Source organism: Sus scrofa, chromosome 15 (genome assembly GCF_000003025.6).
Source record: "Sus scrofa isolate TJ Tabasco breed Duroc chromosome 15, Sscrofa11.1, whole genome shotgun sequence".
Classification (NCBI taxonomy): domain Eukaryota; kingdom Metazoa; phylum Chordata; class Mammalia; order Artiodactyla; family Suidae; genus Sus; species Sus scrofa.
In genome coordinates this window covers 95,595,061-95,622,674 of record NC_010457.5, presented here as the reverse complement: position 1 = coordinate 95,622,674, position 27,614 = coordinate 95,595,061, and the positions used below count along the sequence as shown (strand labels likewise).

Sequence of the window (27,614 nt, the reverse complement as noted above, 5' to 3'; positions counted from 1 at the left end):
GGGACTGGAAATCTAATCCCATCCACTGCTTCACTAAAGGGAGCCAACCAGTGAGGGGCTCCTTCCCCAGGTCTCCAGCCTCTTGTCCTAGCAGAGGGATGCAGTCGTCTCAGCACAGGGCTCCTGACTTCCATCTTCCCACACCACCATGGAGTGATTACAGATGTGACCCTCATTCTCCTGATCATGGGTGATACCTTTTATTTTCTCCCGACAGGACAAGCGTTAGGTACACATTTTAGTAAAAAGTAATGCTCACTGTTTTTACCCATAGAGTCAGCCCCGAAGTAGGCATTTTGATAAAACCAGTGTCGGCATGGTACACTCACTGATGGCTGGTGGGAATGTAAGATCACTGCTGCTCTCTGTCAGAATTTAATGTGACAGTTTTGTCCCAGCAGTTTCGCAGCTAGGAATTTATCCTACAAATACATTTAAAAAAAAAAAAAATCCAAGTAGACATTCAAGGATGTCATTTCCATTGTTTGTAATAACCAAAAACTATGGAGTGGGGGTTGCTCTTCATTCATTGATAAAGAATTAGTTCAATAAACTGTGATGGATGTTTTTTTTTTGTTTGTTTGTTTTGTTTTTTGTTTTGTTTTGTCTTCTTAGGGCCGCACCCACGGCATGTGGAGGTTCCCAGGCTAGGGTTCGAATCAGAGCTCCAGCTGCTGGCCTATGCCAGAGTGACAACAATGCCAGACCCGAGCCACATCTGTGACCTACACCACAGCTCACAGCAACACCGGATCCTTAACTCACTGAGCGAGGCCAGGGATCAAACCCGCAACCTCATGGTTCCTAGTCGGATTCATTTCCGCTGCGCCATGGTGGAAATTCCCATGATAGATGATTTTTAAAAGTAATTACGACTTTTATTTTTTTTTTTTTTGCAGACTGTTGGTGAAGTTGCAGGAGCTGAATTATAATTTGAAAGTCAAAGTCTTATTTGATAAGTAAGATATCTTTAATATTACCTAAGGTACACGTACTATTGAAAATCTGCTTTTGTTAACACAAATGTGGACTGATGCATCAGAGCAGTTTGTGAGTGATCCCAGTAGATTTAAGTTCATAGCTCCTATTCTGAGTTTTGGGTGCTTCCCCTAGAATTAGTAACATGCCTGTACCTTTTTAGATGATAAATGAACAAAAGAATAGTGCATTTTATGCATATGAGCTTGTAAAGATCAGGTCTCCAAGCAGCTGCTACCTCTCCTAGGCCAGCCCCAGAGGAGGGAGCCCTCCATCAACACAGGCTGAAAATCCTGTAGGCTGCCGTGATTCTGCAGCCAGTATGGCCTTGTTTCTGGAGTGAAGCTGACAGCATTCAGGGGCCTATGTGGAGCCTGCTGGCTTCGTACCTGACTCTTCTGGGCAGTAGGGACCCAGGAATGGACAGGGTCTCCCACAGGGTCTAAATGGAGCAAGCCAATCCTATTTTGTCCTTAGATCTTGGACCTGGACTAGCAGTGACCTAGCCACTTATATTAAGGAACAAGATGGCTCAGCATCCTTCCAACCCCCCCCCCTTATATACTTAATGCTTTTGTTGGTATGCATAACATACTGGTTTACTAAGTTTCATAACCATTTATAATAATCTAAATCCTTTTCTTCTGGCTTTTTGTCTCTTTCCATTCCTCTGTAGCCTTCTTGGTAGCATGGTCTGTGCCTTTGTCTTTTCTCCCATCATCTTTGGTTTCTCTGTGTATCAGTTAGTTTTTGCTGCATAACAAATCACCCCAAAACTTAAGTGGCTTAAAACTAAAAAACATTTTACACCTCTTATTCTGTAGGCTGTGAGTGGTCCTTCTGGTCCAGGCTGGCTTGGTTGTTGCTGCATCTAGCATAGCCTTGTTAAATTCTGTGGTCTTGGATGGGATAACTGGGCCCTTCTCTGTGGGGCCCTCAAAGAGGCCAACCTGGGCTTTCTCACATAGCACCAGTGTTCCAAGGGGGTCAGAGCAGCAGCATGCTAAACCTGTTAGGCTAGACTTGGAACTTGTACAGCACCACTTGCATCCATTGTGTTTGGAAAAGCAAGTCAGAGTCCCTGGAGATTCCAGGGACAGGGAAGGACATTCTGTCTCTTGAAGGGAAGAGCTGCAGAGGTTTTATGGCCACTGCAGTTTAGCATACTCTGCTTAACTCAGTCTCTCTTTCAATTTGTTCTTGCTCTTTTGTCTTTTCTGTCTGATCCAGTCCTGAGTTTTCTTCTTGGCTTTGACAAGGTGGTTTTGTGTCTATAATTACACTATTCCTTTTATTGTAAATTCTTTTTTGGTGCAACAATGTAGTTATATTTAATGCTGTGGAACTGTACACCTAAAATGGTTGAAATTGTAAGTTTTGCATTATGTGTATTTTACTACAATTCAAAAAAAATGAGATGCCACATTAGAGAAACTCACATTGAAGGACATTCTGTAAAATCCTTGAGCAGTGCTCCTCATAACTGTCAAGAACTTCAAAGACAAATGTGAGATACTGTTACAGTCCAGAGGAGGCTAGGGTGATATGACAACAGATGTGTTTTGGGGTCCTGGCAGTCCTGGGACAGGAAAAAGACATTAGGGGGAAGCAATGATGTTCAAATGAAGTGTCGAGTTAGCTAATCATTGTGTACCAAGGCTGGCTTCTTGGTCATGAGAAATGTTCGTGGTAATCAAGTGTAATTTTTTTTTTTTTTTTTTTTTTTGCAAACAGGAAAATTAGACACTCTCATAGCTGATGGTGATTGTCATTCAAAAAGTGTTGAACCCGTTGAGCTGAGAAGCTAATTCAGCTGTGAGCGCTAATGATTTCTGACTGATGCCTACACCTAACAGAGGCATCATTTGTCTAGAACATGACATTATTGCTGAATTTACATGAGATACAGGGTCTCTCAAGATTTTAACCTCAGACTTAAATAATTGATTACTTAAGTACTTTCCTGAAAGCATTAAAAATAACAATAAAAATAAGGATCGAGCTGTCACTTTGGAAGGTCCTGTGGGTTCTGTAACCACAGGGCAGGGCTCTCTGCTTGGTTCCTCAGGGCTTGCTCAGCACTGCCCACACAGTGAGTAACTGCTCAGTGCATAGCAGTAACGCAGGCTTGCATTAGCTGAGGATGTGCTCCGTGCTCTCATTACCCGTTAGCTAGTTGACTCCTCCCCACATCCTGTAAGGTTGGTGCTGTTAGCGCAACATACAGATGAGGAAGGCGAGGCCCAGAGAGTTGATTTGCCCAAGGTCACTCAGCAATCCTTGGCAGTACTAGTGTGGGCAGAGTGAGTGAATGAAAGGGTTGCAAACCCACAGGTAGAGATTTGTTATTGATCTTTTACTTGTATGTTTATATTTTTGTTAAAACTCACTGCACATTTTAAATACACCTACATGATGGCATGTATATATGTGTTTTTTTTTTTTTTTCCTTGCAGAGATGTGAGTGAAAGAAATACAGTAAAAGGGTACGTGACGTATTTTGTGCTCTATTTTGCCATCTTCTTTGTTGATGTGTTCTTTAACAGTTCCAAGCCTTCTAAGTGTGTCTACCCTGTGTTGTCTAGGTTTAGAAAGTTCAACATTTTGGGCACTCACACGAAGGTGATGAACATGGAGGAGTCCACCAATGGGAGTCTGGCGGCAGAATTCCGACACCTGGTAGGGGCGCCAGTTTCCCCATCTTCTGTTGCGCCGGGCTTATTAGGACTTGATTTGTGACCGAGAGGCATCGGGTACCTTGTGTTATGGGAAGGACGTCCCCGAGGAGACCTAGAGTTCATGGCTGTTGGCTTTGGCAGTCCCTGGGGAATCTTGGTTTCTCCTCCTCATCCAAGACTGTTCACTCTGTTTTCTGCCAGCCTGTCTCCCAGAGAGACTCTCTTTGAGAAGTAGTGATTTCAGTAAGATATTCCATAAACCAGTGTGCACGTAAGGTATCTGTACCCCAGGACTGCAGGGATCACTCTTGCAATCTTGCTGTTTTCTCGAAGGTTATTTTTGCTCCACATGCTGACCATTCCTTCTCCAGACCTCAGGAATCTCTGCTCAGCCCTTTCTTTACCTTCTTGGGGTCTTGCCCACAACCACTGTCTTGAGCGCTTTGTCTCAAGGGGAGTAGGGCTTGGGCACTGGGCAGTGACATCAGCAGAGAGGTTTTAATGGGCGGGGGTGGGGGGGATGCTTCTCAACTCACTCTGTAAAAACCCATGGCTGCCAATTCTGTGGGTTTATCGGTGCTGAGTCCTGTGTGTTCCCTGGGCCGGAGCCCACAGGAAGGTGCAAGGCACCCTTTCATTGGCAACCATCTTGTGAACCCCCAAACTCATAGTTAGGAAGCTAGGCCTTGTGTGAAAACCTTAGTCCAGCCTGGGAGCCTGAGGGTGTCCACAGCTGCTCTTGGGGCTCCACATGCTTCCTTAAAACCTCAGGGATTGAGGTCCCTGGAGGGTACTCTTTGAGGCCTGGAGTCACTGGGCACAGCCTGGGGGACTCTGCCAAGGGCAGTGGGAGGCTGGAGAAGCTGTGCCCTGAGCCCAGGGAGCACGTGCTGACGCAGGTGATGGGGGACAGGAGCCAGATGCCAGGATTCTTCTGAGTCCTGCCGTGGTCCCCTGGTGTCAGGCTGCTACAGAAAGGCCCCCCTCTCCCCTGGCTCACGAGCCCACACAGGGGTCACTTCATTATTCTGAAAATAATCTCACCTCCTTCAGTCTTCCTGAGTCCTCACTTGGGTTTGTTTTGTAGATGAAAATAGCAACTTTGGTGATTATTGTGCTGTTTACTAAGGTGGTTTCTTTCTTGTAGCAACTGAAAGAACAGAAAAATGCCGGCGCCAGAACCAACGAGGTGAGTCTTTCTCTGTTGTGATTGGCCTTGAACTAGCAGGTCTGTCCACTGAGGTTGGTTCAGTGCCCCAATGGCTATGGTGGGACACCTCGCAAAAGGGTGCAGACCCAGCAGAGAAGAGCAGCAGATGAGCTTTGGGTCGTGGTGTATCTGAGATAACAGTAAAACCACTCTGTGCTTGTGCTCTGTGGTTGTCAAATGATTTTGCACATCAATTTCCCGGACCCTCACAGACAGCCCAGCGGAGTAGGGGGCTGCGTTACTCAGCGTTTCACAGGTGAAGAAATTGCATCACAGGAAGATTGCAGGATGTAGCTTAGGGGCACAGGGAGTTACTGTCAGAGCAGGAACTAGAGGCCAGCTTCACGAATGCCCTGCTGAAAACGGTGTGTGCCGAGAGCGTTTTCCTGCCATTGCGTCACCTACTCAGGGCCATCATCCTTCTGTCAGTTTCCTTTTCACAGTGGATCCTTGAGGCACTGTGTTTGTGATGCATTCAGATGTGAACGGTGGGCAGAGGACAGAATACCTGGAGTTGCTTTAGAAGAGTTTTCATCCTTTGTGCCTGCCCAGCACGCTGTCCTTCCTTCCCCCTGACAACCAGCAGAGGTCGTGTGGAACAGGGGGACAGGTACTGGCCTGGGCCTTCTTAGCCCTGGTTTGGATCTTTGGCTCTTCACGGCCTCCCAGGGACTTAGTTCCCACTCCCTCTCTGGTTCTGAGTTGCTGTGATACTCGCACGAGATGATGTGTGTAAAGGCACGTAGGGCACTGTAACATTTCTGCTGAAAGCAAGTCACTTTATGACTCACCAGGCTTATGCAAATTGGCCCTTCTGCTGAACACTCTCCACCCCACCCACCCCTGTGGAGGCCTCAGGTCATGAATTCCACTAGGAGTTGCTATTTCCTGTCGACATTTTTTTCCCCTTAATTCAAAACCCTTGCCATGATGTTAGAAATCTTATATTTGAGAGAACACTGAGATAGATACCTGGGGTAATTAAGTCTGGGATAAAGGGTCAAAAACGGGACTCTTTCTTCTGAATTGTAGTTGGTGGTTTCAGGCTTTCTGCAGCCCGTTGCCAAAAAAATGCTTAGTAGGCTCTTAAAAATTGCAGGGTCAGTCACTGTATTGCTTTCGTTTCCCTTTTCTCTGTTAAGGGTCCTCTCATCGTTACTGAAGAGCTTCATTCCCTTAGTTTTGAAACCCAATTGTGCCAGCCTGGCTTGGTCATTGACCTTGAGGTAAGACTTACATGTTCCAAATATGGGAAGCTTTATTTATTTTTACTGTAAACTGCTACATGTATTAATTTTTATTTTAGACACATTTACCTGATGGTTGGGGAAAAAATCGTCTTTTTTAGCCGATATTCCCTTGATGTTAATTTAACGGTTCAGGCAGAACCGAAAGGAACTTCAGATACTATAAGCTTAAATGTTCCAGTCGAGATGTTCTGTGTTAATTTTTTTTATATAAAGGATTGAAACATGTTCCTTAACTGAAAAGGTATATGAAAGATAAATTGTGAACACAAGAATGTAACTTGACGTTTTTAATTTTCAAGCATAAAATATGCGCACATGTATGATGAATCCCTTGTTTACTTGTGAGGCTGCAATAGTGGTCTGAAGGGGATATTTCTGTGATTCAGATGATTTCAAGGTCTCTGTCATCTTTTAGACCACCTCTCTGCCCGTCGTGGTGATCTCCAACGTCAGCCAGCTCCCGAGCGGTTGGGCCTCCATCCTGTGGTACAACATGCTGGTGGCAGAACCCAGGGTATGCAGAACACATCTACTTTCATACCAGGAGTTAACGAGAGACCCCCATGCTCTAGCTTCTGCATATCTGAAAGAGCCCCTAAGGTCCAGATACAGGGGGGCAGGGGGAGTGAACTAAGTCAAGGGGCATTGCTGAGGGTCTGAGTAATTCTGGGAAAATGAAGCGTGTGTACGTATGAGAAATGAGAATTAGGACTTTCCTCGCATGTGAATAACCTCAAACAGCAGATGATTTCTCATAACTTTTCTTGTGGAAGAGGTCCTTTGTAATTCTTTTTAACAAAATGTATACATCCGCTAAACAAATGTGCCCGTTCTTAGAGTGCGGATGCTCAGGGTTGATTAATTACAGTCGATTCTCTGCTTATGTTCTTTCAAGTCACTGTGAACACCACACTAGCCAATACTGAGCCATTGCACCCGCCACATTCAGGGTTTGGTTCCTGTGAGCCTCAGGTCACAGTCTTTGTATCAGCTGTTCACACAGCCATGTTTTGTTTAAGGATTCCTTATCTAGTACATTTGTTGATTCATTAACATCGAACTCATGGCCAACAGCATTATCACTCACATTCACGCCTGAACAAAGCTTTTGTATCTGATGCATTTTCTCCTTAAGGCACTTAGGAACACCAGACAGCACTTCAGCCCTACACTCAGGAGGGGGCATTTTAAAAAGGAAATCACCAACCAAAAACACACAAAAGTGCAAAAACCATGGCACTAGAGACCTCGAAAAGGACACCCGCCTATAGTATGATTATGAACAGGAAAGCAGAGTGTCGATTTGTTTGACCTCACGTGGAAACGCACATATTGAGCAGCTCAAGGTTTTCACCACTGTGTGCCTGGGTGTGTCCACAGATGACTGCAAAAGTGCCACAAGTATTGATTCTGGAGTTAAATTTTAGTGAGTAGATGAATTCACAAATGTGAATCCTCAAGTAATGAGAATCGACTGTATTTCTCTTCTGCTGCTGTGAAAATGTCTGTGTCACAGAGGTTAGCACTGAACTCTGGCACGGCTCCACTTTTCAATGCCAAGCTTGTGACTGGTGACTCATTAGTAGCTCTTAACTTCTGGGTGTTTTCTCTCTAGAATCTGTCCTTCTTCCTGAACCCACCTTGTGCACGATGGTCTCAGCTTTCAGAGGTGCTGAGTTGGCAGTTTTCTTCTGTCACCAAAAGAGGTCTCAATGTGGACCAGCTGAACATGCTGGGAGAGAAACTTCTTGGTATGAACATATTAACTTTTTGTATATCTAACCATTGAAATTCATAAAAATATCCTGACTTGCCCCCCTTTCCCTCTTTGCTCTCTATTTTGTTCAAGGTAGAAGAGTGCTAAAAATCTGTTGGCTTTTCCAGCTGCGGTTTGTTATAGCTGCGGTTTGTTATAGCTGAGTGAAAATTATGCCTCACCTTGGAAGGAGATACAGACCTGATAAAAAATTTTAAAAATGAATTATTTCAGAGTTCCCTTTGTGGCTCGGTGGTAACAAACCCAAATGGTATCCATGAGGATGTGGGTTCGATTCCTGGCCTCGCTCAGTGGGTTAAGGATCTGGCGTTGCCATGAGTTGTATAGGTCACAGACGTGGCTTGGATCTGGTGTGGCTGTGGCATAGGCCAGTGGCTACAGCTCCAATTTGACCCCTAACCTGGGAACCTCCATATGCCATGGGTACAGCCCTAAAAAGCAAAAGAAACAATAAAAAAAATGAAATATTTCCCCATTATCTCATATTAACATTTCTGAGCAGAGTTCCTAAGGGAAAGATTTCTGAGTTATGTAAAATGTATTATTTGTGGCTAGAATATTCTTTGATAAGAAAGATGAAAGTCATGTTAACCTTGGGGAGAAAAAAGCCCCCAGCATGGTAAGAATAAGGTCGTGGGGCCGCCCACACAGCACACACCCAGGTGTCTTGTGTCAGGTGGGCAGAGACACGGCCCACATCAGGAGGATGCCTGTCACCAGCAGTGCCTGATGTGGTCCCGGCCATGCTAGAAAATTCCCTGTCGGTAGCTAATGTCATGGGCTTTTTAGTCTTCCACACTAAGCAAATCCAAGACCTCTTGGCCTCAAGGTCAGATCTTCAGTGCATGGGAGTATCTGAACTATTTCTTTAAAAATCCATGGGTACCTTTTCTCTGGATTTGCTTACTGTATAGCAGAGCTTCATGTACTGCAAATACCAGTAGGCTTTTCCTAACCAAATGGCTCTCAGCAGTGCCTTCTCTTGGCCATGTAGCTGTCACAGTGGGGACCTTGTGCTGTTTTAGTAAAAAGTGAGAAATCCCTTATTTGCACCAAATTAAGACATATCTTTTCCACCTGTGATGGCTTATCTGTGGTTCTCTGTGAGGAAATGGTGGGCTCACTGCCTCTTACAGCCTGGGCCACTTCACTTTGTAGTGATAACCACTAGGCTTCCTTGCCCTCTCTCATTTCGCTAACTTGGCATTTGATTTGCATCGATCTCCCTGAGCCCGTGTCCTATTTGGAGGAGGGCTGAGGGACATGCCTATCATCTAAAATAAGCTTCTAAAGTCAAGTGTCAGTTAAATAGATCTCCTAGGGGCCCATCTTTCATCTTAGTTCAAACTTAGGAAAAAGCTCTGTAGGGTCCCTGGAAGAGGAGCCTACAGTAGAGGGAGAGGGAAGCAGGCAGTGGGAAACGATGCTGCACAAAGAGGGACCAGGTGGAGGTTCTCTAGAAAGTGCAGGTAATTAATATTAGTGCCTCTGGGAGTTTCAGCCAGGTACATACAACCTTCCTTTGTTGAATGTTGGCTTTCTGAGAGCAAATACAAGAGCCATCAGTCCAGCCAAAGCTTCAGAATCGATTTCCATTTCCTGAAAATGCTTATTTGTATTTGTTTAGGTCCCACTGCTGGCCCTGACGGTCTTATTCCCTGGACGAGGTTCTGTAAGGTGGGTACTGTCTGGGCTTTAGACTTTGGAGCTCTTTACACTCTGTGTAAAGGAGTTCTCGCCGTGACGCTGACCGCCCTGTGCTTACTTTGGCATATTCCTCTCTCACCCATGGAACCCCAAGGGCAAGTTGTTTACTTTCCTTCAGCTCCAAAGGTTAGTCTCCAAGTGTGAGCCTGACAGGAAGCACCTGCCTGTGTGATAACATTCTTTCATATCCGAAGTGAGTCTTCTGTTTGCTCACAGTGGCCCTTGGCCTGGCGGCATTTCAGCCCCATCCATGAGGAATGCGCTCTGTGCCGACGTGGCTGGCCTGCAGGGCCAGATGAGCTTGCCCGAGTCTGCTCCAGCAGTGAGACCAGTTGAGGGGAATAATCAGACGCCACTAGGGTCACCAGACAGTGTTGACAAGCTTGTGCTACTGGATATTAGTAGTGCAAATGAAGGCAGCTCATGTTCCGTGATTCACCCTGGAGGTCATTCCTTGGCCGGGTGGCTGCTGTTTGGAGAGGGAAGCAGAGCCCAGCTCAGGAAGTGGAGAACTTGGTGTCTGAATGCTGATAAGAGGGAGGGCCTTCTCTGGAGGGGACAGCCCTAGCTTTGGCAGCTGGGCAGTGTTTGCAAACTAAAATCCCACGGTGGGAGGAGGCATGGTAAGTCACTGTATTGGATTTTGTGGTTCATAATGTGTGCATTTGTATACTTGCAGGAAAACATAAATGACAAAAATTTTCCTTTCTGGCTTTGGATTGAAAGTATCCTTGAACTCATTAAGAAACACCTGCTCTCTCTCTGGAATGATGGGTAAGGGCCATTGATAGATGTATTCTTGAAACATGTTGAGCACACGCTCCCTACTGCAAGGCTGGGATAGGCCTGACCCAGACAGACTTCATTACTTGACAGGACTATGTGCATCTCACACACACAGCTGTTTTACAGGCTGTCCCTTCAGGTATTCATGATAGTGGACCCTCATAAGATTAAATCTATACCTATCATAGTATATGTCTATTTGCATTTTCAAAGCTAAATTAGAAAGCCCTGAGTGCAATTCATGCATTCATTCATTCTACAAAAATTTCTTGAGCACCTAGTTTCTTGCCTCTCAGAAAAGAAGAAAAACCTTTTTTAACTTGGTAAGTTGTTTCTAATTTGTTCCCAGGGTCAGTTGTTATTTCAGCAGAGGCTTTAACCTGGTCATAAGTCTTGGATATGAACATGGATTGTCTGAGCCTTCCTCTTCGCTATGAGATGCATAAATTCAGACATTTTTGTAGTAGAAAATGAAATTAATCCAGCAGGTATTTATTGGTTGTCTGTAGTATTCTACTGGCACCATATTAATGAGCTTGTCCAGGACTTTAGCATGTATACATATGAGTGAAATGTGAAACAGATTTTAAAGCATTTAAAATAGTTGATACATTTTTATTTTACGTTCATTTGTCAAGCTGCAGTCCTCTTGATTTGTAAGTTAACTTGAAAATTACAATCATGACTGAACTCAGAGTAGCTCCATCACTCCCTTTCCACATCCAGGTGTATTGTGGGCTTTATCAGCAAGGAGCGAGAGCGGGCTCTGCTAAAGGACCAGCAGCCGGGGACGTTCCTGTTGCGGTTCAGTGAGAGCTGCCGGGAAGGGGCCATCACGTTCACGTGGGTGGAGCGGTCCCAGAACGGAGGCGGTAAGCGAGGGTGCCTGCACACACACCAATTCCAAACACGAGTGCAAGCCCTTTTGCATTGTTGCACATCAGCTCATGCAAACAATGAGCTTTTGACAGAAAATCTTAGCTCCTATACTTACCCCCAACTGAGCCTCCCTATAGGATTTAATACATCATCGTGAAATTAGTGATTCGTTGCCTGAAACATATTGTGCAAGTGATGGTTTTTTTAAAGACAAGGATGAATCCTTTCATTTTTATCAGGTTTGTTACCTGTAGATGAAGGATGTGAGTCAGTTTGGGAGGAAACCCATCATGTACAAGTGTAAGCCTCCAGACCCACGGAGGGGAATCCTGCGTGGACATGTGCAGATGAGGGCAGGCTCTGCGAAGAGGTCCTGGGGCTGGGCACAGCCTTCCCCCTTTGTTCAGACAGAGCAGATGCACGTTTGTCTGGGTTGCTTACATCTTGAGTTTCTATTTAACCATTTCTATCCATGGCAAGATAATTCCAGAAAACCTTATCATTATGAAACAGGTTTGTAGGGAATGAGAAATGGGTTTCAGTAAGACGAGACAATGATAAAGACAGTTGGTAACTTGACTGTTGCTTAGAGTTTGCTCTGTTTGAAGGATTGGAGGGAAATATAATTCGTTCCAGTGATTTATGCTTTTTGCCTGGGAAGAGGCAAAAAGATGGGATACTTTTCTGGTTGTGTCTTTTCTTCTGGTGAAAAACAGGAGAGCTGGGATTATAGCCCAGTGTGGATGTTCAAGCCTGCCCTTCTCCTGTGGTAGTTTTCTCCTGAACTTGCTGGGAGATAGGGCCAGCAAACCAGGCAAAGATGAAAACCATTGGCAAGTGGAAAGTTCAAGCAGGGTAACGCCAGCTACAAAGCTTTAGTCTGAAGTTCTAGAGCTGAGTCCCCTGGGCACCTGGCAGCAGCCTCTGGAATGTGTGCCCCCGAAGTGAAATCCTGGATCAGCTCAGAAGCAGGATGTGAATGTAGTCTGGGACCAAGTCCAGGAGTGAATTAAACTGACTTTTTACATTACGGACTAGAGAGAAAGATAGCAGATAGTCTTTTTTCTTTAAAAAGTTGTTTTCCATGTATTATCATCATTTATTTTAATTTTTGAATATGAAAAGAAAAAGTTTATCTTCTAGTAAATCTATGGCTTGAGCCAAGATGACCCCCCCAATTAGTAATTAGTTATTTTAAAGGTGTTTAATCAATTTCTTTTGGCTAGATTTACAAATCTAAGTAAATCATGACAAATGCAGTGTTATTGAGAATAATGACTGCCTTTATTTTCCCTGGGTTTTTTTCTTTTTTTTTCGGTCTTTTTTGGGGAGACGGGGGGCAGCATCCATGGTGTATGAAAGTTCCCAGGCCAGGGGTCAAATTGGACCTGCAGCTGCTGGCCTATAGCACAGCCACAACAACACCAGATCCAAACCATGTCTGCGACCTGCGTCACAGCTCATGGCAACACCAGATCCTTAACGCACTGAGTGAGGACAGGGATCGAACCCGCAACCTCATGGATACTAGTTGGGTTCGTTACCACTGGGCCACGATGGGAAGTCCTTTTTTTTTTTTTTTCCTGTTTTAAAGAAGAGATCATAATTTATTTAGAAATAAAGCAGTCTGCTCTTGGTGATGTAACTCCTAGATTGTGGTTAGTTCTTAGCAGGTTCCACGAAATGCATAAACTCTGAAATGTTTTGTTTCTCTCCTCTGTTGTTCTGGGATATTTTGTGGGACTCACTTCGCTTTTCTTCCTTTTAGAACCTTACTTCCATGCAGTTGAACCTTACACGAAGAAAGAACTCTCTGCTGTTACCTTCCCTGACATTATTCGCAATTATAAAGTCATGGCCGCTGAAAATATTCCAGAGAATCCCCTGAAATATCTGTATCCAAATATTGATAAAGACCATGCTTTTGGAAAGTACTACTCCAGGCCAAAGGAAGGTGAGTGGGAGTGTGAGCAGGCGTTGCCCTGGTGAGTAATAGCACAGCCCAGTCGTTCCTGCGATTGTGTTCTCTTTCCAGCGTTATCTGGAGGTTTGCTGGCGACAGAGTTTAATCCCCCACGCTGCCCTTGCCCTCCTATAAATGCCAGGTGCCGGCACAAATGCCACCCGTGCTGTGTCACTCGACCACCTCTTTGGAATTGGTAAAAGCAGGCTTTCAAAACATCGCACAGTTGAAACATTACACTTTATTTGGCCTGATACAGCTAGGAAGAAATGAATAAGTGGTTTTTTATTCTAGGGGTGTTGGAAAAATCCTTTTTTGGTCTTGGCGTATTGGTTACACTTTTACTTCATGGAAGGGGTAAAAGGCCGGACCACTATGGTCACCTGTTTTATGCCAGCTCACTCCTGCAATTGAGGAAACTGAGGCCTGGGTGAAGCGAAGTGGTGCATGCATGGTGACCCAGTGACTGGGTCCCTTCCCTGAGAGCAGGTGCAGGCCTAGCACACAGGTTTCCCAATGCTTGGTCTTCCCTGAACCACATTTGAGAAAGTAGAAGTTAGACTGATCTGGTTTGGAACACGCCAACAGAGTTAATGACTTTTCAGGATCGATCATCTCAATATGAGCACAGTTACTCTGAGGAAAAGATGGGCCCAGCTCACATTGATGGGTCTTTTTAGTCCAACCAGGCCAAGACCACAAACTTCTGTAGGATCCCAAACCTTGGAAAGAGAACCCTCTCCACTTGACCTCTGTGCTGAACGCTCCTCCCCTTTGCTGCTGCTTGTTTCTGCAGCCCCACTGCAATTTCCGGGGACCCAGGCAGGGAGGTGAACCTAACTGCTGGGGAAAAGAGTCCAGTCTTGATCAAAGAAAGAGTTGGTTGTTCTTGTGTAATTTCTCCTAACGGAAAACGTATGCAATGTGTTTGCTTCTAGCCCCAGAACCTATGGAACTTGACGGCCCTAAAGGAACAGGATACATCAAGACTGAATTGATTTCTGTGTCTGAAGTGTAAGTGAACACAGAAGAATGACATGTTTAAAATCCTCAGTCAAGCCCCCCTTCTTGGTTGGGGCCAGTCGAAGATGCTTGTTCTTTGCTTTTCCATTGTAATTTCTCCTACTGCCTTCACAGTTGGAATGTTGGAAAGATCCTAAATAGAGATCCTGGTGTCACTGCCTATCAGCGTTTTACTGCCTTTATTAAAAACAAAAACAAAACACCCAAAATTCAAAAAACCAAAGTTGTGTTGAAGGTATACAGTTTCCCCTCAAATTGATATCTTGGAAAAGTGTGAATAAAATGAACAAAAATTGATCAGAGTGGGAAAGCAGTTCTTTTCAATCTAGAAAAGGCCAGAGTAATGATTGAGATACTTTTTTTTTTTTCCGCTTGCTTTTATTTTGTTGTTTCATTTTGTAAAAGGTAGAAAAAATTTTGGAAAAATCATTGTCAGTTATTTGGCCTGCAGCACTGTCTTGGGGTGAATGGATGTAGCCTTCATGTAAAAACCCTCGGGAGCAGCTTTATCTGCATACAAACCTCAAGGTAGGGATGAGGGACTCCCCAGACATTTCTCTGGTGCTTCTTGGGCCAGGGTGAGCCTCAGGGTCATCATTGCAGGTGACATGCTGCACACGCTCACACCCAGGTTTACCCAGGCAGAAGCGGCGCAGGATCCAGACTGGTTATTTCTCACTCACCTCTCTATAGAGTCCAGTGTGTTTCCCAAGGGCTGGGCTGGGCACATGAACCTCTTGCAGTCTGTGTTTTTTCGAATGTATTTTACAAGTGTACACATTTCCCTGAAGTAAAAATCTAAAGCAATGATGCAGTCACAGGCCCACAATGAAATGGCTGAGTTTGCACCACTCCTTTCATAGTCAAGATGTTAACATTTCCTATTTTTTTCTCTCTGTTGCAGTCACCCTTCTCGACTTCAGACCACAGACAACCTTCTTCCCATGTCTCCTGAGGAGTTTGACGAGGTGTCTCGAATGGTGGGCCCTGTAGAATTTGACATGGTGAGTATGACACGGGGACGTTCTTGAAGAGCATGCCCACTATTCACTCTTTAAGGCAGGGAGGGCACCTGGCTGACCCTGGGCCTGTCTGTGAGCCATGGGAAGGAGCCCCTGGCAGAGCCCAGAAGGTTTTTTTTTAGATGAGTTGTGACAAGTTGGAGCCTACTGTGTTTAAACAAGCCACGTTGTCACCAGGATTTTTATGCCTGGCACTTAGCACTGCAAAAAATGATGACATTTCAAATATTTAAAAGTTCTCCACTCTGCCTTTTAAAGTTGTCCATGTAGAAATCTCATATTTTAGGGAACTAAGATTTCTCTGATGAGAAAATGTTTTCCATTGGCCTGTCATTTCAGCACTGTGTATAGGGGTGAGGAGGTGTTATTTTTAAGAAGTGAGGAGACTGATGCTTGGTAGGTACAGTGGTCGTAGAGACTCAGCCACGATGAAACAGTTTTACTTGCCTTATGTTTGAAAAGGAATTTGTACCACCAGCACCTGGAGCTGTGAAGGCTTGCCAGGAGTGAAAAGTTCAAGGACTGAACCAGATAATGCGAGTCTGGATAGGGATGGAAACAGGGTGGTCCCCAAAAGCATGAATCTCTCTTGAGGAGAATGTTTTTCAGTGTGTCAAGTAGTATTGTTTGCCTGTCAACCTGCAAGCCTTCCTCTTAAAGATTTTTTTTTTTTTTGATGGGCTGAATTTTTGCTGATGCTGTTTAATTTTAAGCTCTTTTCCACATGAAGCTTATTCCAGTTCATTTTTTAAAATTTAATTTTGTTTAAAAATGCTCTGAGTCATTACTAGCCTTTCTTCATCACTGTGCCCAGTGCTTGGCACAGACAGTGTCTCAGTGATGAGGCAGAGGATGAGGGAGAGAGGGGGCCGTCCCCCGCCACCCAGGGTCACACATCCATGCATTCAGGGAAGGCGTTTGTGTGCCATCGGTAAGGTCTGCCTAGACTCAAATTTCTGATGTGTAACCTCTTCTCTCAGTCTTACCCCTCATCCAAAGTAGTACAAGCTAAAATCTTTAGAGACTGTACTTTGATTGTTGAATCTGAAAAAAACACTTAGAAAAAAAGCTTAGATAGTGTAATAGCCAAATAGTTATGTTCCTGTTGGCAAGTGAAAAATGAACCTTGTACATGTGTAAAGTGGCATTCTCTCTTGGAAAGTAGCTCCCAGCTCTTCTCCAAAGTGCTTTGTAAGCCCAAACCAAAAATGGAATAAGTGGAAAGCCCTATTCAGAAAACATAAGATAGATGGATGGAACCAGACAATGTCATGATCTTCCTCTTCCTCTTTCTTGTTCTTGAGCAAGTTACATCATCATCATGGTCATCACCACCCTTCGCAGGTGACACTTTTTAAGCACTTACTGTGTACTGGGCCCTCCGCAGGTAGTAAGTTGTTCCTCAGAGCCGCCTTCTGAGTTAGGTTTTTTTTTTTTTCTTTTCCGTTTTACAGACATGGAACAAGTTCTCTGGAACTATGAACCTTGACTAAAATCAAGCAGTTAGTAAATGAGGGAATGAATATTTGAATCCACTTGGGCAGTTTCAAGACTGAGTGTTCTTGTCCACTCTCCTGGAATGCCTCCCACAGAAAGCTGATCTCTGATTCATTCAAAACCTGCACCCCAGAGAAGCTATTTGCACTTGGTACTGAGTGTGTGTTATTCTGGTTTATTAAGACGAAGGCAGTGTAGCCTTTGGGTAAGAGGCCTTGTTTGGGATTTGAAAATCAGAGCTCCATTCTGTCATACCATTATTCCCTATGACCTTCCCTGAGAAAATAAGATGGATTAGTCCCTTCCATCTGTGCAAGCAGTGTGACTGCTTTCTCTGTGCTCTCGGAATGATACTGTGAGAGTAATTTAATTACTCTAAAGAAATGCCAGGAAGTGGCTTTATGGCTCTGGATCCCCTTCTCCTCCTGCCCAGGAGCCATCCATTCTTTTCCAGATGACTTCATTCATTTCTGTGTAGAAGAAAATTAATCTTTTTTTCACACACATGCACACACACATCTCCAGATTAAACCCATAGAAGATTTAAAGAGCTAAAACGAGCTGTAATGCGGGCACAGCACTAGTTGGACAAAATAAAAGTTGGATTAATTTCCGAAGTGGGTGGACTCACCTTGTCTGTCCCAGATTGTCCTCAGCCTTGGCCACAGTTCCCTTTCAGCATCTGCTCTGGGAGTTAGGGCGTATGCTCTGAAATAGGCCTTTCATGGAGCCGGCCAGTCTCAGCCACGTCTGGAGGTTGCATCTCTGGACCTGGGGGAGGGGGGCTGGGGCCAACTCCCAGTGCTGCCTCAGGAGCAGGAGGACGGCAGGCTCCTATGAGACAGAGCACCAGTGTTTTCTGTAGCCTGGCCTCAATATTTGCTCAGTCTGGATTTCCTGTACAAGTAACTTTTCCCTCTGGGACTACATGAGGCCCAGTCTTTTCTCCTTGAGGCCTTTGGGCAAAGCTGGTAATACTAGTAGGAACATTTATTAATTGTCTATTATTTTTGATCTACTATGCTAAGCATTCTACATATGCTGTACAATTTAATCCTTTCAACAAATCCTGTCTGCTGGGGACTATTAGCTTCCTTCGAGTAGTTGAGGACCTTGGGATTCAGAGCTTAATTAACATGGCTTCCAAAAAAAAAAAAAAAAATTGGAGTTCCTCTCACTGGTTGAATAATTTGACTAGGAACCATGAGGTTGTGGGTTCCATCCCTGGCCTTGCTTAGTGGGTTAAGGATCTGGCATTGCCGTGAGCTGCGGTATAGGCTGCAGATGTGGCTCAGATCCCGCGTTGCTGGGGCTGTGGCGTAGGCCAGTGGCTACAGCTCCGATTAGAGCCCTAGCCTGGGAACCTCCATTTTCTAGAGGCCCTAGAAAAGACAAAAAAAAAAAAAAAACCAACAAAACAAAACACATGGCTTCATCACACAGTTAGTAAGAGACAGTGACAGGATTTGAATCCAGGATTTCTCTCTCTCTCTCCAAAGACCACCATCTTTATATATTTTTCCTGTCAACGTGACTGAAACATAGGGGCAAAAGCTTCATTGTGCTTTTTAATCTAAAATATTCTCCTAAGCATCCACTCTGTACTACCCACTACTGAGTACTTGGGTTTGGGGAAAAAAAAAAAAAACAAAACTCAGTTCTCAAGAGGCTTATAGTCTAGAGCTGGGTCTGTTGGTCTGTTGGTGTTTGGGGCTGAATAGTTCCCTGTTGTGGGGCTCTCCTGTGCATGGCAGAATGTTCAGCAGCATCTCTGGCCCCTACTCACTAGATGCTGGTAGCACACCCTTGCTTTAAACCCCAGTCACGACCACCCGGAACATCTTCAGGTGTTGCGGGAGGACAGAACACCCCTGGTCAAGAGCACCTGGTCTGAGGGCTGAACCCAGTATGGAAATGAGACAGGAAGTCGGTGGTGGTCTGGTGTCCTTTGGATGAGCAATTCACTGCCCACGAGGGGCCCCATTCAAGGCAGCTGGGCAGGAGGCACTGCTGAGGGAAGTGTACCTCAGTACACTCTAGCCTGTACCTGAAACACATTCATTTATTATTCCTACTGAGTGGCCTCAAAGGAAAATTCATCATTTCCCCCACATCCCTCTCTCTCTCTCTCTCTGGCATACAGCTCAGCATTGCCTCACCCTTGTTTTGCATGAGATTTGCCACGTTGCTCTGTCTGCAGACTTGCATAACAGCAAAAAGCTTTATGCAGCCTGGATGAATTCACAGAATTAAGCCCGTAGGCTGCAGAGTAATAATCCATCAGCTTAAGAGATATAAAAGGTCTCAAATAGGCCAGGAAAAAGGATAGCACATGCTGAAGGCCCTCTAATCCCATGGTGAATTTTTTGTGGTGGGATGTCTCTTTGTATTGCTCTGTTAGAGAACACACAGTAATGTTAAATATTTGAGGCTGCATTTCACAAGATCAGGGTAATAAATGTAACCACATTTTGTTTTTACAGATGAATGCAGTATAGAGCATGAATTTTTCTCATCTTCTCTGGCGACAGTTTCCCTTTCCACCTGTGATTTCCTCCTGTGCTCTGTTCCTTCACATTCTGTGTTTCTAGGAAAATGAAAGAAAGGCCAGCAAATTCGCTGCACCCTGTTGATAGCAAGTGGATTTTTCCCTAATTCAGAAACATCTGTCACTCTGAAGGGCTTCATGCATCTTACTGAAGGTAAAATTGAAAGGCCCTCTCCACAGAGTGGGTTTTCAGATACACCGAAAATATCAGGACTAGAATGAGAGTCCTTTGAGAGAGTGAGAAGTTTATCAGCATCTAGCAAATGCCATGAGAGTCGGTGCCCAGCTATTCGAGGTGTTAGGATAGATCACACGGTTATTTAGACAACTGCTCGAGGAGGGATTGGCTGGCTTTGTTTTGGAAAATTCTTATTTGTTCTCTCTGCTTTAATTATGGCTGGAAGTTTTCCAGTGTTGACTGCGAAATAGTGCAAAGTTAAGTTTATATATAGGATTACATCAACTCTTTATGGATGGTAACCAGCCATCCTGTATCTGGGCGGGGCATAAAAGTTGTGTTCTCGATTTTGTTGTATCTTCCACACAGGCCATTGAAAGCTGTAGACAAATTCTCTCTCTTGGGAGAATTGACTTTTCTGTTATGGCTTTATGCTGCTGGCTACTATCATTTGAAGGAAGTAAACTTTCCAAATTGATGAGTAGTGTTTTCTGTTTAAACTTTAATCTTCAAAGCTGAATGTATTTTTCCTTCATCGTGGTCACTAGTAAATGAAATTGTCTTCACAGTTCTATCAAGGGAGCCAGACTATTAATGGCTGTCTTAAGGAAAATCCTGTTACTTTTCAAAAAGTTGAAGTTAATTGTAGATGGAGACAAACTCAGAAATTTAATGCATGCTTCTTAAATGTGTTCGCTTGTCTTTATTGTTATTAGCTAGTATTTAGTCATGGTCATAAAACTTTCAAAACTGAGGAGAAACCGTAGTAACTGACAAATCATTAACCAGAGATTATGAGAATCAAATAATTTGAAGACTCATCCTGTGTACCTGCATAAGAATTGAATGTTTTTCACTGATAAATGTGTTTCTGTCACAAATACATTGCAAACGATTCCACTGTCTCTCTTGTGCTTTTTCTAGACTCTTTTTGGAGTGGATGATGTTGTTGTCAGGTGTGTCTTGTTACTTACCTCCTCCTTTCATTAGCACTGACACACAATAAAGTGGGTTAGGGAGTGGGTTTGACAGAGTTCTTCAGGATGAACTTGCACAGACTACTGTCTACAGCTGCATCTTACTTTTCTAAGATCACCACCACAGTCATATTATGTCAATACTCTATTTTTCTGGTGGGGATGAAGTTTTCTTGAAGTCCCTTTTAAAATTAAAGCTCGAGTATATGTACTGTGCTAAAGATAATATGCACCTGGTACTTTCCTTGGTGCTGAACACAAATTAAGGCCTCCTCTCAGTTTTTACATGAGAAGATTGACATGAACCTGACTGGGTGTGCCTCGACTTTTTAAACTGAAATTATGAAGGAAGAAAGGAGACAACAGTTTAAAACACTGTTTCTAATTTCTGATATTGAACTATTTGGCGTATTTCTGCCCTCTTAAGAATGCTTTGGCATCGTTTCATTCTACTGCCCTAGCCAAGAGACTGTTTACTTTTAAAAAGTATTAGAATTATAAAGTTAGTCTCTTATAAATAATATTTGGTGTAAAGATTTTTAAAGTTACTGGCATTATGTGTAGGCTTGATGTTTTTCTCATCTCTCCTTATGATTAAATACAAAATATGTCCTTATTTTTAAGTAAGATTAACATTTTTCTAAGCACTGCCCTTTCTCGCCCAGATTAAGATAGGTCAGTGGAAGAGATCAGAGAGGAAACATTGGAGCAAGCCATAATGGGTACTGTAAAAAGCCAGACAAACAAAAGTCCTTTGGTCTGGGTGACCACAGCTGCTTCCAGATGCAGACATCATTTGGCATTTATTTTAAAATGAAGTTTAGTACTGCCATAATGTAAGTTTTTAATTTTAAAATACATGTAAAATGGGACTCTCTATTGTCTCCATAGCAGCATTTGAAATCCATATCTCCTTGATGAGGTAAGATATTACTTTCTGAGAAGTTACTGCACCCATACAGAAAGTTGACTTTTTTTTTTTTCTCCAAAGATGTTATAAACTAGAAAGCTGTGACCTTCTCAAAGTAAAAGGCATTGTGTGCAAGAAAAAAAAAATAGTATGGTAAGACAGGATCACCAGGTTAGATGTACATCTGGCAGTTAGACTCAACTGTTGTTTGAAGAGTTATTATCAGGGAATAGTGGTACAAGGTTGAATTCTGGCCTCAGCAAATATGATTGTTCTCATCTCCCTGCCATATTTACATCCAGGAAATAGAGATTCCTTGTAATGAATATCAAGAGCTGTATTTCTCCAGGGAGTGAAGTAGATAATGCCCTGCCTAGCTAGTATAAGTTTGTATGCTTATATAGTTGATCATTACAAGAAGCCACCAAGTAAATTCTGGCTAAGGAATGTTCGTATGTTTTAGGAGGAGCATAAATGCTACAATGTTAAGTCCTACAAATTGTGGTCAACTTGAGCTATGTACATATATAGTATTTCTGGTAAGGAGTTTGTAATGTATTTTATAAGCATAGAACTTTTATGCACCACTCAGGACAAACTTCTCCTTTTTCTGCAGAGAATTTTCTGAGATGGCAGTAAATAGAGTTTGCTGTTTATTTGACATTAAGTGATAGAAGTCTATTTGTTGCATGTACGCTGAGGTGGAATATTAAGTTTTAATTGAATAAAGCACTCCGTTCATATCGGACTACCCAGGAAAAAACTAGGAATTGTTTTGAAAACTCTGGTACCTACTTTTTGAACTTGGATGGTGTTCCCAGAGTGTAAGGGGTGTTTACTGGAGTGCCTTCTTTTAGTTAGTTAGTTAAGATACATTCATTTATTAGCTCATCAGATAATATATTGTCATCAGATAATATATGAGCACCTGCCATGAGCCAGACACAACTTTAGATGTTTGGAAACTAAGTTAGTAAACTAAAACAAAGATCTCTCCTTTTGTGGAACTTAGGATGTACTGAGATACTGGATCATATATCCTACTACAAATATCTTAACGTATTAAAACTTAAGAAAACTTTTGTGAAGCAAACATAGGCAAAAGCTACATATAATTTAAAAGTTATACAAAAATATACACAATTTCAAAGTAATGGCATTTAATGAAGTTTTATCAAGGCAAAAAGATAATATTGTTTTTAGAACCTTCTAATAAGAGTTTATATAGCTCTTAAATGATACTGACTTAAAAGTACTCATCCTGCAGGTTTTGGTGAACTGACCTCAGGTTATGTGTCTGCTCTACTGAGAAATTAAATATCTTTACTCGGCCAGTTGAAAAAACTACACTTAAGCAGTTGTAAACTTATTAAATTTATATTGGGTATACAACAAATGTAAAGGTACCTAAAAGGTACTTTTGACAGAAAACTGTCAAATACCTCTTGTCAGACTGTGCAAATTCTGTATTTCTTAATGGTGTTATACCACTTTGATACTATAGTGTCAGTGTCTGTTTACAGCTTTTCCTTATTTCTTGTACATGAATGAAGTGGTCTTAATATTTCACTATTATGACTTCTTGTCGGACTTACTTCCTAGTAGACTCTTCATTGACTATTTGGAGAGCTAGTGAGAGGCAAGCCTGGGGCACATGGGGGCCTGGAGTTAAGTTCAGGCGCTAGAATGGAAGTAAAATACCCATTCTTTGCCCCTTTTTAATAACTGACTTAATTTTCTAATATTTCTCATCCCCAAACACACATACCTTCCCAATCTTATAGTAAATCACGTTCTTTCCACATGTAACTATAGAGTACCCCTTTCCCAAAAAGCCTTTTTTTTTTTTTAGGGCCACCTGACATATTCTAGGCTGCTTCCTGTGATTTGTGAATTTGGTGATTTATGCATTTACTCATTTTACGATGAGGACTAGCAAGTGGAATTAGGGAGATGACCCCAGCCCCTTAAAAACACACAAACAAAAATGATTATATTGTATCAAGAACAAGTATTTAATTTTTCACTATTTGGGATTATGCATCCATTTCCCCTGCACTGATGACAGGCTTCCTCTGCAGGTATATATGTGCATAGCTTAAGTTGACCACAGTTTGTAGGACTTAGCATTGTGGCATTTCTGCTTCTTAAAACCCCACGGGGTGAGCATTTGGCTAATATGTAAGTAGCTGGATATTCCATCCATAGTGGGCACAGTGTGATAGGACTTGGCGGAAGAACACGTTACAAAGTTCTGTATCATGGCCCGTTTTTGAGTCTTAGCTTCACCTATGGAAGGGTGGGTTTAGATGAGAGATTTTGGATGTCCCTTCCAGTTCTAAAATGTCAGTAATGCAGACAAACATTGTTTCACTGCTATAGCAAAGCACATTACTGTGACAGGCAGCTTTGATAGTTGAAAATGCACAGCCATAGTATAAATGGTGTTCATGTACCTTCTCTGTTTAGAAAACCATACCCTAAACCTGTGGACTTAGGGGGTTTGGCATTGGGAGCAAATGCCATTCCACACACCCATGAACCAGACGGGAGCCACCATTACCAGCTGGTCCTACTCAGACCCTGGGTTCTGTGGCAGCACTGGGTTCAGCTCCCCAATTCAATGTCAAGGCTTTGTGAAAATATCCTCTCATCTTTAATGAGAAGCCTCCCAGTGAAAGATATGTTGAATGATTCAATGCAGCAAATATTTACTGAGTACTTTCTACCTATAAAAGGACAATGTTCACTTCTAGGGGATTAGAAACATGCCGGCCCATCTTCTCACTTCAAGGATGACCTGCTTACAGGATTTTGATCTTAATTATTGTGGTAACTCCCACTCGACACCATATATAGTACCTGTCACATAGTGTACATTAGAAATGCCTAGACATAGTCCCTGTGTTTGGTGGCGTTCCTAACCCAGTGATGTCAGAGAAAATTTTAGTTTAAAAAAAAAATCATTTTTCACAGGTGGTTTTTTTTGATACATGTATTTATTAAGCTGTAAAAAGCAACACTACCTGATTTCATTTAAAATAAATATTTTCCAAATTCAGAATACTTACAACTTATAGTTTTAAGATTAGATTCACTTTGGGAGGTTCTGGAAGCAAATACATTCATAGCCGTACAATCCCCAGGAAGAATTTAAATCCAACATCAGGTCACTCAGTCCCTGCCAGGCAGACAACAGCATTGAATGGGCAATAGCTCATCCAGCTCTGCAGCTAAAGGGCAGCACATTACACTCAAAAGTGAGATAAGTAGAACTGAGACCAGCAGAATCAAAAATGTATACAAAGCTTTAAACAAACACTACCATATAGAGTGCTCATGATACAAAAGCGGAACATATGATCCTAAAGCCAAAACAAAAAGATCTTTGGAGTATACTGATGACAGGAGTTAACAGCCCAGTTAAAAGCATTTAAACCAATTATTACCAGCCAACAGCGAACAGAGCAGGAACCAGTGTACAGTCATAAATAACCTCAGGAGTAAATGAGGGCACATTTATCTAAACCACAAAGATTTCATGAGATAGTTTTGATCTGAGCAAAGATGAAATCACTTTGTTCCCAAATAGAACTCTTTTTACTAGAGAAAAGCCTCAAAATCATTTGTAGTCTTCAAGCTGCATAACTGAACCATCTTAATGTTTCATTTAAATCATACAAAGCAAGCTACTGTTTGAGCGGTTATTTCAATTGATTTCACTTAGAGTGTCTACCCCGTAATATCTTTGAGGAGAGTGCGCCTCCTCTGCAGCATTTTACAAACACTGCCTGTCCACATGGCTTGACAGACCCATGGGGCAGGAACACAGCATATTCCCCACAGAAGCACACATGAGGATGGCTTTGTGCCTGATGCAGCTCAGTTAAGGAACACTGGCCATGGTGCTACCAAAGGAGATGCTGTGTAGGTAGTAAGAGGGTGATTGCTGAAGCCACTGATTTAGACCAGAAGTGATAATCAACACACTTGGAGGCTGTTGGAGTAGGAAAGGAGCCACTAGGCATGATAAAGCTTGGAAAACAAGAGTGTGTGACAGAAAAGAGGAAAAAAGGGAATTTTCTATATTAGTGTAACAACCAGCACTCATGTAGTTGAGGATTCTGCTCATTTCACTAAACACAGCTGCAAAGAAGTCCATTTGTGTGTGTGTGTGTGTGCCTATATGTGCTTAATATCTGAAATCCTCACTAACATGCTCCTGTATCTCTGAGGTATGATAGGATAAAACATATGTGCAGTTTCTCCCCAAAACAAATGACGGGTCTCTAATTTAAGATGAAATGGCCTTTTTTTAAAGCTTATTACCATTTTATTGTTTTTTACAAGTTCACCCAAACTGTATCTCAGCTTTGTTAATTTTAAAAAGGAAAATAACTCTTGAATTAAGTGGCAACAACAACAAAAAAAAAACGGTATTCTAACATATGGATTTTAGAATTTTTTGCAGATAGCAAAAAAGCAGAAACCAAAATTCCATTAAAAGGATGAAATGACCTTTTCTAATTATTAAACTATAAAGTCCATCAAAAATAGAGAGTCAGGAGAAAACTGGAGTGATTGAGAAGTGATCCCCGAAACAGAACTGTATTGATGCAGACTGTTAAAAACAGGTTTAAAAACAAATATTATTTGTAGCAGTTCCCATACCTTTCATGGTAACTTTGGTAGCTTAGAGCACTTCTGGATTTATCTTTATCCTGAAAGCTGAAAATTATTTTCTTTAAGAGCTATAGTAGCATACCCCTTCTTTTTGTTGGCTGATGAATTTGACTACTTTGTACTTAGCTTAGTAATTTGTCTCTGGTTCATCTCCTGCAGGCAAATCGCATAGTTATAGCTTGGATGCCAGATACATGAGGCATTTTCTGATTTATTGTGGAAAACATCAAAACTGCATAGTATGCCAGCACCCTCTTTCCCAGCTAGAGGAAAGAGGCAAAGAGCTAAATATCTGAGAAGAGAGGCTGGACTAAGGGGATATAGAAAAAGGAAATTTTTTCAAAAGTATTGTAACTACATTCACACATATGTTTTGGTCACTGAACATATCTTAAACAGATTCCCTGATAAAGTCTAATCAGATCTGGTCTATCCTACTAACAGTTGTTAACTATTAGGATTTTTAAGAGTCACATCATGAAACTAGGATAATGGGAGACATTTTAAACACATACCCCTAAGTGCATATTGTTCAAACACTCACACTAACTCTATATTTGAAGTCATGAAAATCACACTATTTTGCTTCTAATGGCAGCCTTGACCCACTTGGACAGACTGTACAACAGAGTTTAATTTATAAATGCATATCAGCAGATCATTACTATAAGTTGAAAATTCACAAAATACACAGAAGTAAATCATCAAGACCACACAGTTAAGCTAGCATTGGTAACTATTTCTTTTACATCAAATTATACAATGCACGAGGTAAATATTGCTCACATTATGGAGGGAGTTTGTTTTATTTCTATTTTTTCCCAAAGAGATCAGATTTGTCCTGTGCGCACAAAGAAGATAACTCCAGTAACACTGAAATGACAAATGTTGTAAAATATACATCACTACCAGATAGAAATACACACGTTCTTCATAATCATTTTCCACAATTAAATAGGTAAGTGATTTAAATCTTGGGCTTAATACCATTATAACAATCCATCAAGATTTTTATGGACGGTTTGATTTTCCTTTCCATTGTCGGAATCTCCTTGAGGTGTGTACTGGACTTGGTACTCCTGGAGGATTTTAAATACATCATGGTGCCCAAAGTGCAGTGCTTCATCCATGGGTGTGTTATTCCACCTAAACAAAGTAGCACAGCATGGGCTGGGTCATTAGGTAACTTCTGTACAAAGAAGATAATCAAGCATTCTTAGATTTTAAATTCAAGTTAAAGGGCCATTCAAATTTAGCTATTTAAATACAACATTAAAGAAGTGCAGAAAGGGATTTATAATCCAGAAAGTGTTCTCAGAGACATCTTGGATATGAGGAGGAAGAAAAAACTAGCTTCTGCAAAAGGATCTTGTTCCCATTATCTAAGGATTATGGAGGGGAAGTTCTAGAGTTAACTCCTCTAATATTCCTGAATTTTGACATCATGAAAAGCCCAAAGGATCTCTCTTTAAATAAAATGTTCAAAGGAAATTCAGCTCTATTAACATCCATCACCCTAGGCTTTGATAGAAAATATGTCTTCCTTTC

General features: G+C 42.3%; 2 protein-coding genes across 19 annotated transcripts in view; one reads left to right on the top strand and one right to left on the bottom strand.

The window, feature by feature from the left end:
- Window positions 1-27,614, top strand: part of STAT1 (signal transducer and activator of transcription 1, 91kDa) — a 53,124-nt gene that overhangs the window by 23,650 nt on the left and 1,860 nt on the right. For 5 of the 15 annotated variants that reach the window (XM_021074657.1, XM_021074655.1, XM_021074656.1 and 2 more), the window contains 14 exons: window positions 900-959; window positions 3,435-3,464; window positions 3,564-3,657; window positions 4,804-4,845; window positions 6,009-6,092; window positions 6,532-6,630; window positions 7,732-7,867; window positions 9,521-9,570; window positions 10,280-10,374; window positions 11,113-11,258; window positions 13,034-13,219; window positions 14,167-14,242; window positions 15,156-15,255; window positions 26,894-27,024. In XM_021074657.1, the coding sequence (XP_020930316.1) occupies window positions 900-959; window positions 3,435-3,464; window positions 3,564-3,657; window positions 4,804-4,845; window positions 6,009-6,092; window positions 6,532-6,630; window positions 7,732-7,867; window positions 9,521-9,570; window positions 10,280-10,374; window positions 11,113-11,258; window positions 13,034-13,219; window positions 14,167-14,242; window positions 15,156-15,255; window positions 26,894-27,024 (1,329 nt within the window). 15 annotated transcript variants of the gene reach the window in all.
- Window positions 16,646-27,614, bottom strand: part of GLS (glutaminase) — a 92,616-nt gene continuing 81,647 nt past the window's right edge. For 2 of the 4 annotated variants that reach the window (XM_021076053.1, XM_021076054.1), the window contains one exon: window positions 24,374-27,212. In XM_021076053.1, the coding sequence (XP_020931712.1) occupies window positions 27,056-27,212 (157 nt within the window). In that variant the 3' untranslated portion in view covers window positions 24,374-27,055. Of the gene's footprint in view, window positions 27,213-27,614 lie in introns of all 4 variants that reach the window. The other 2 variants (XM_021076050.1, XM_021076049.1) reach the window with 2 other exon arrangements.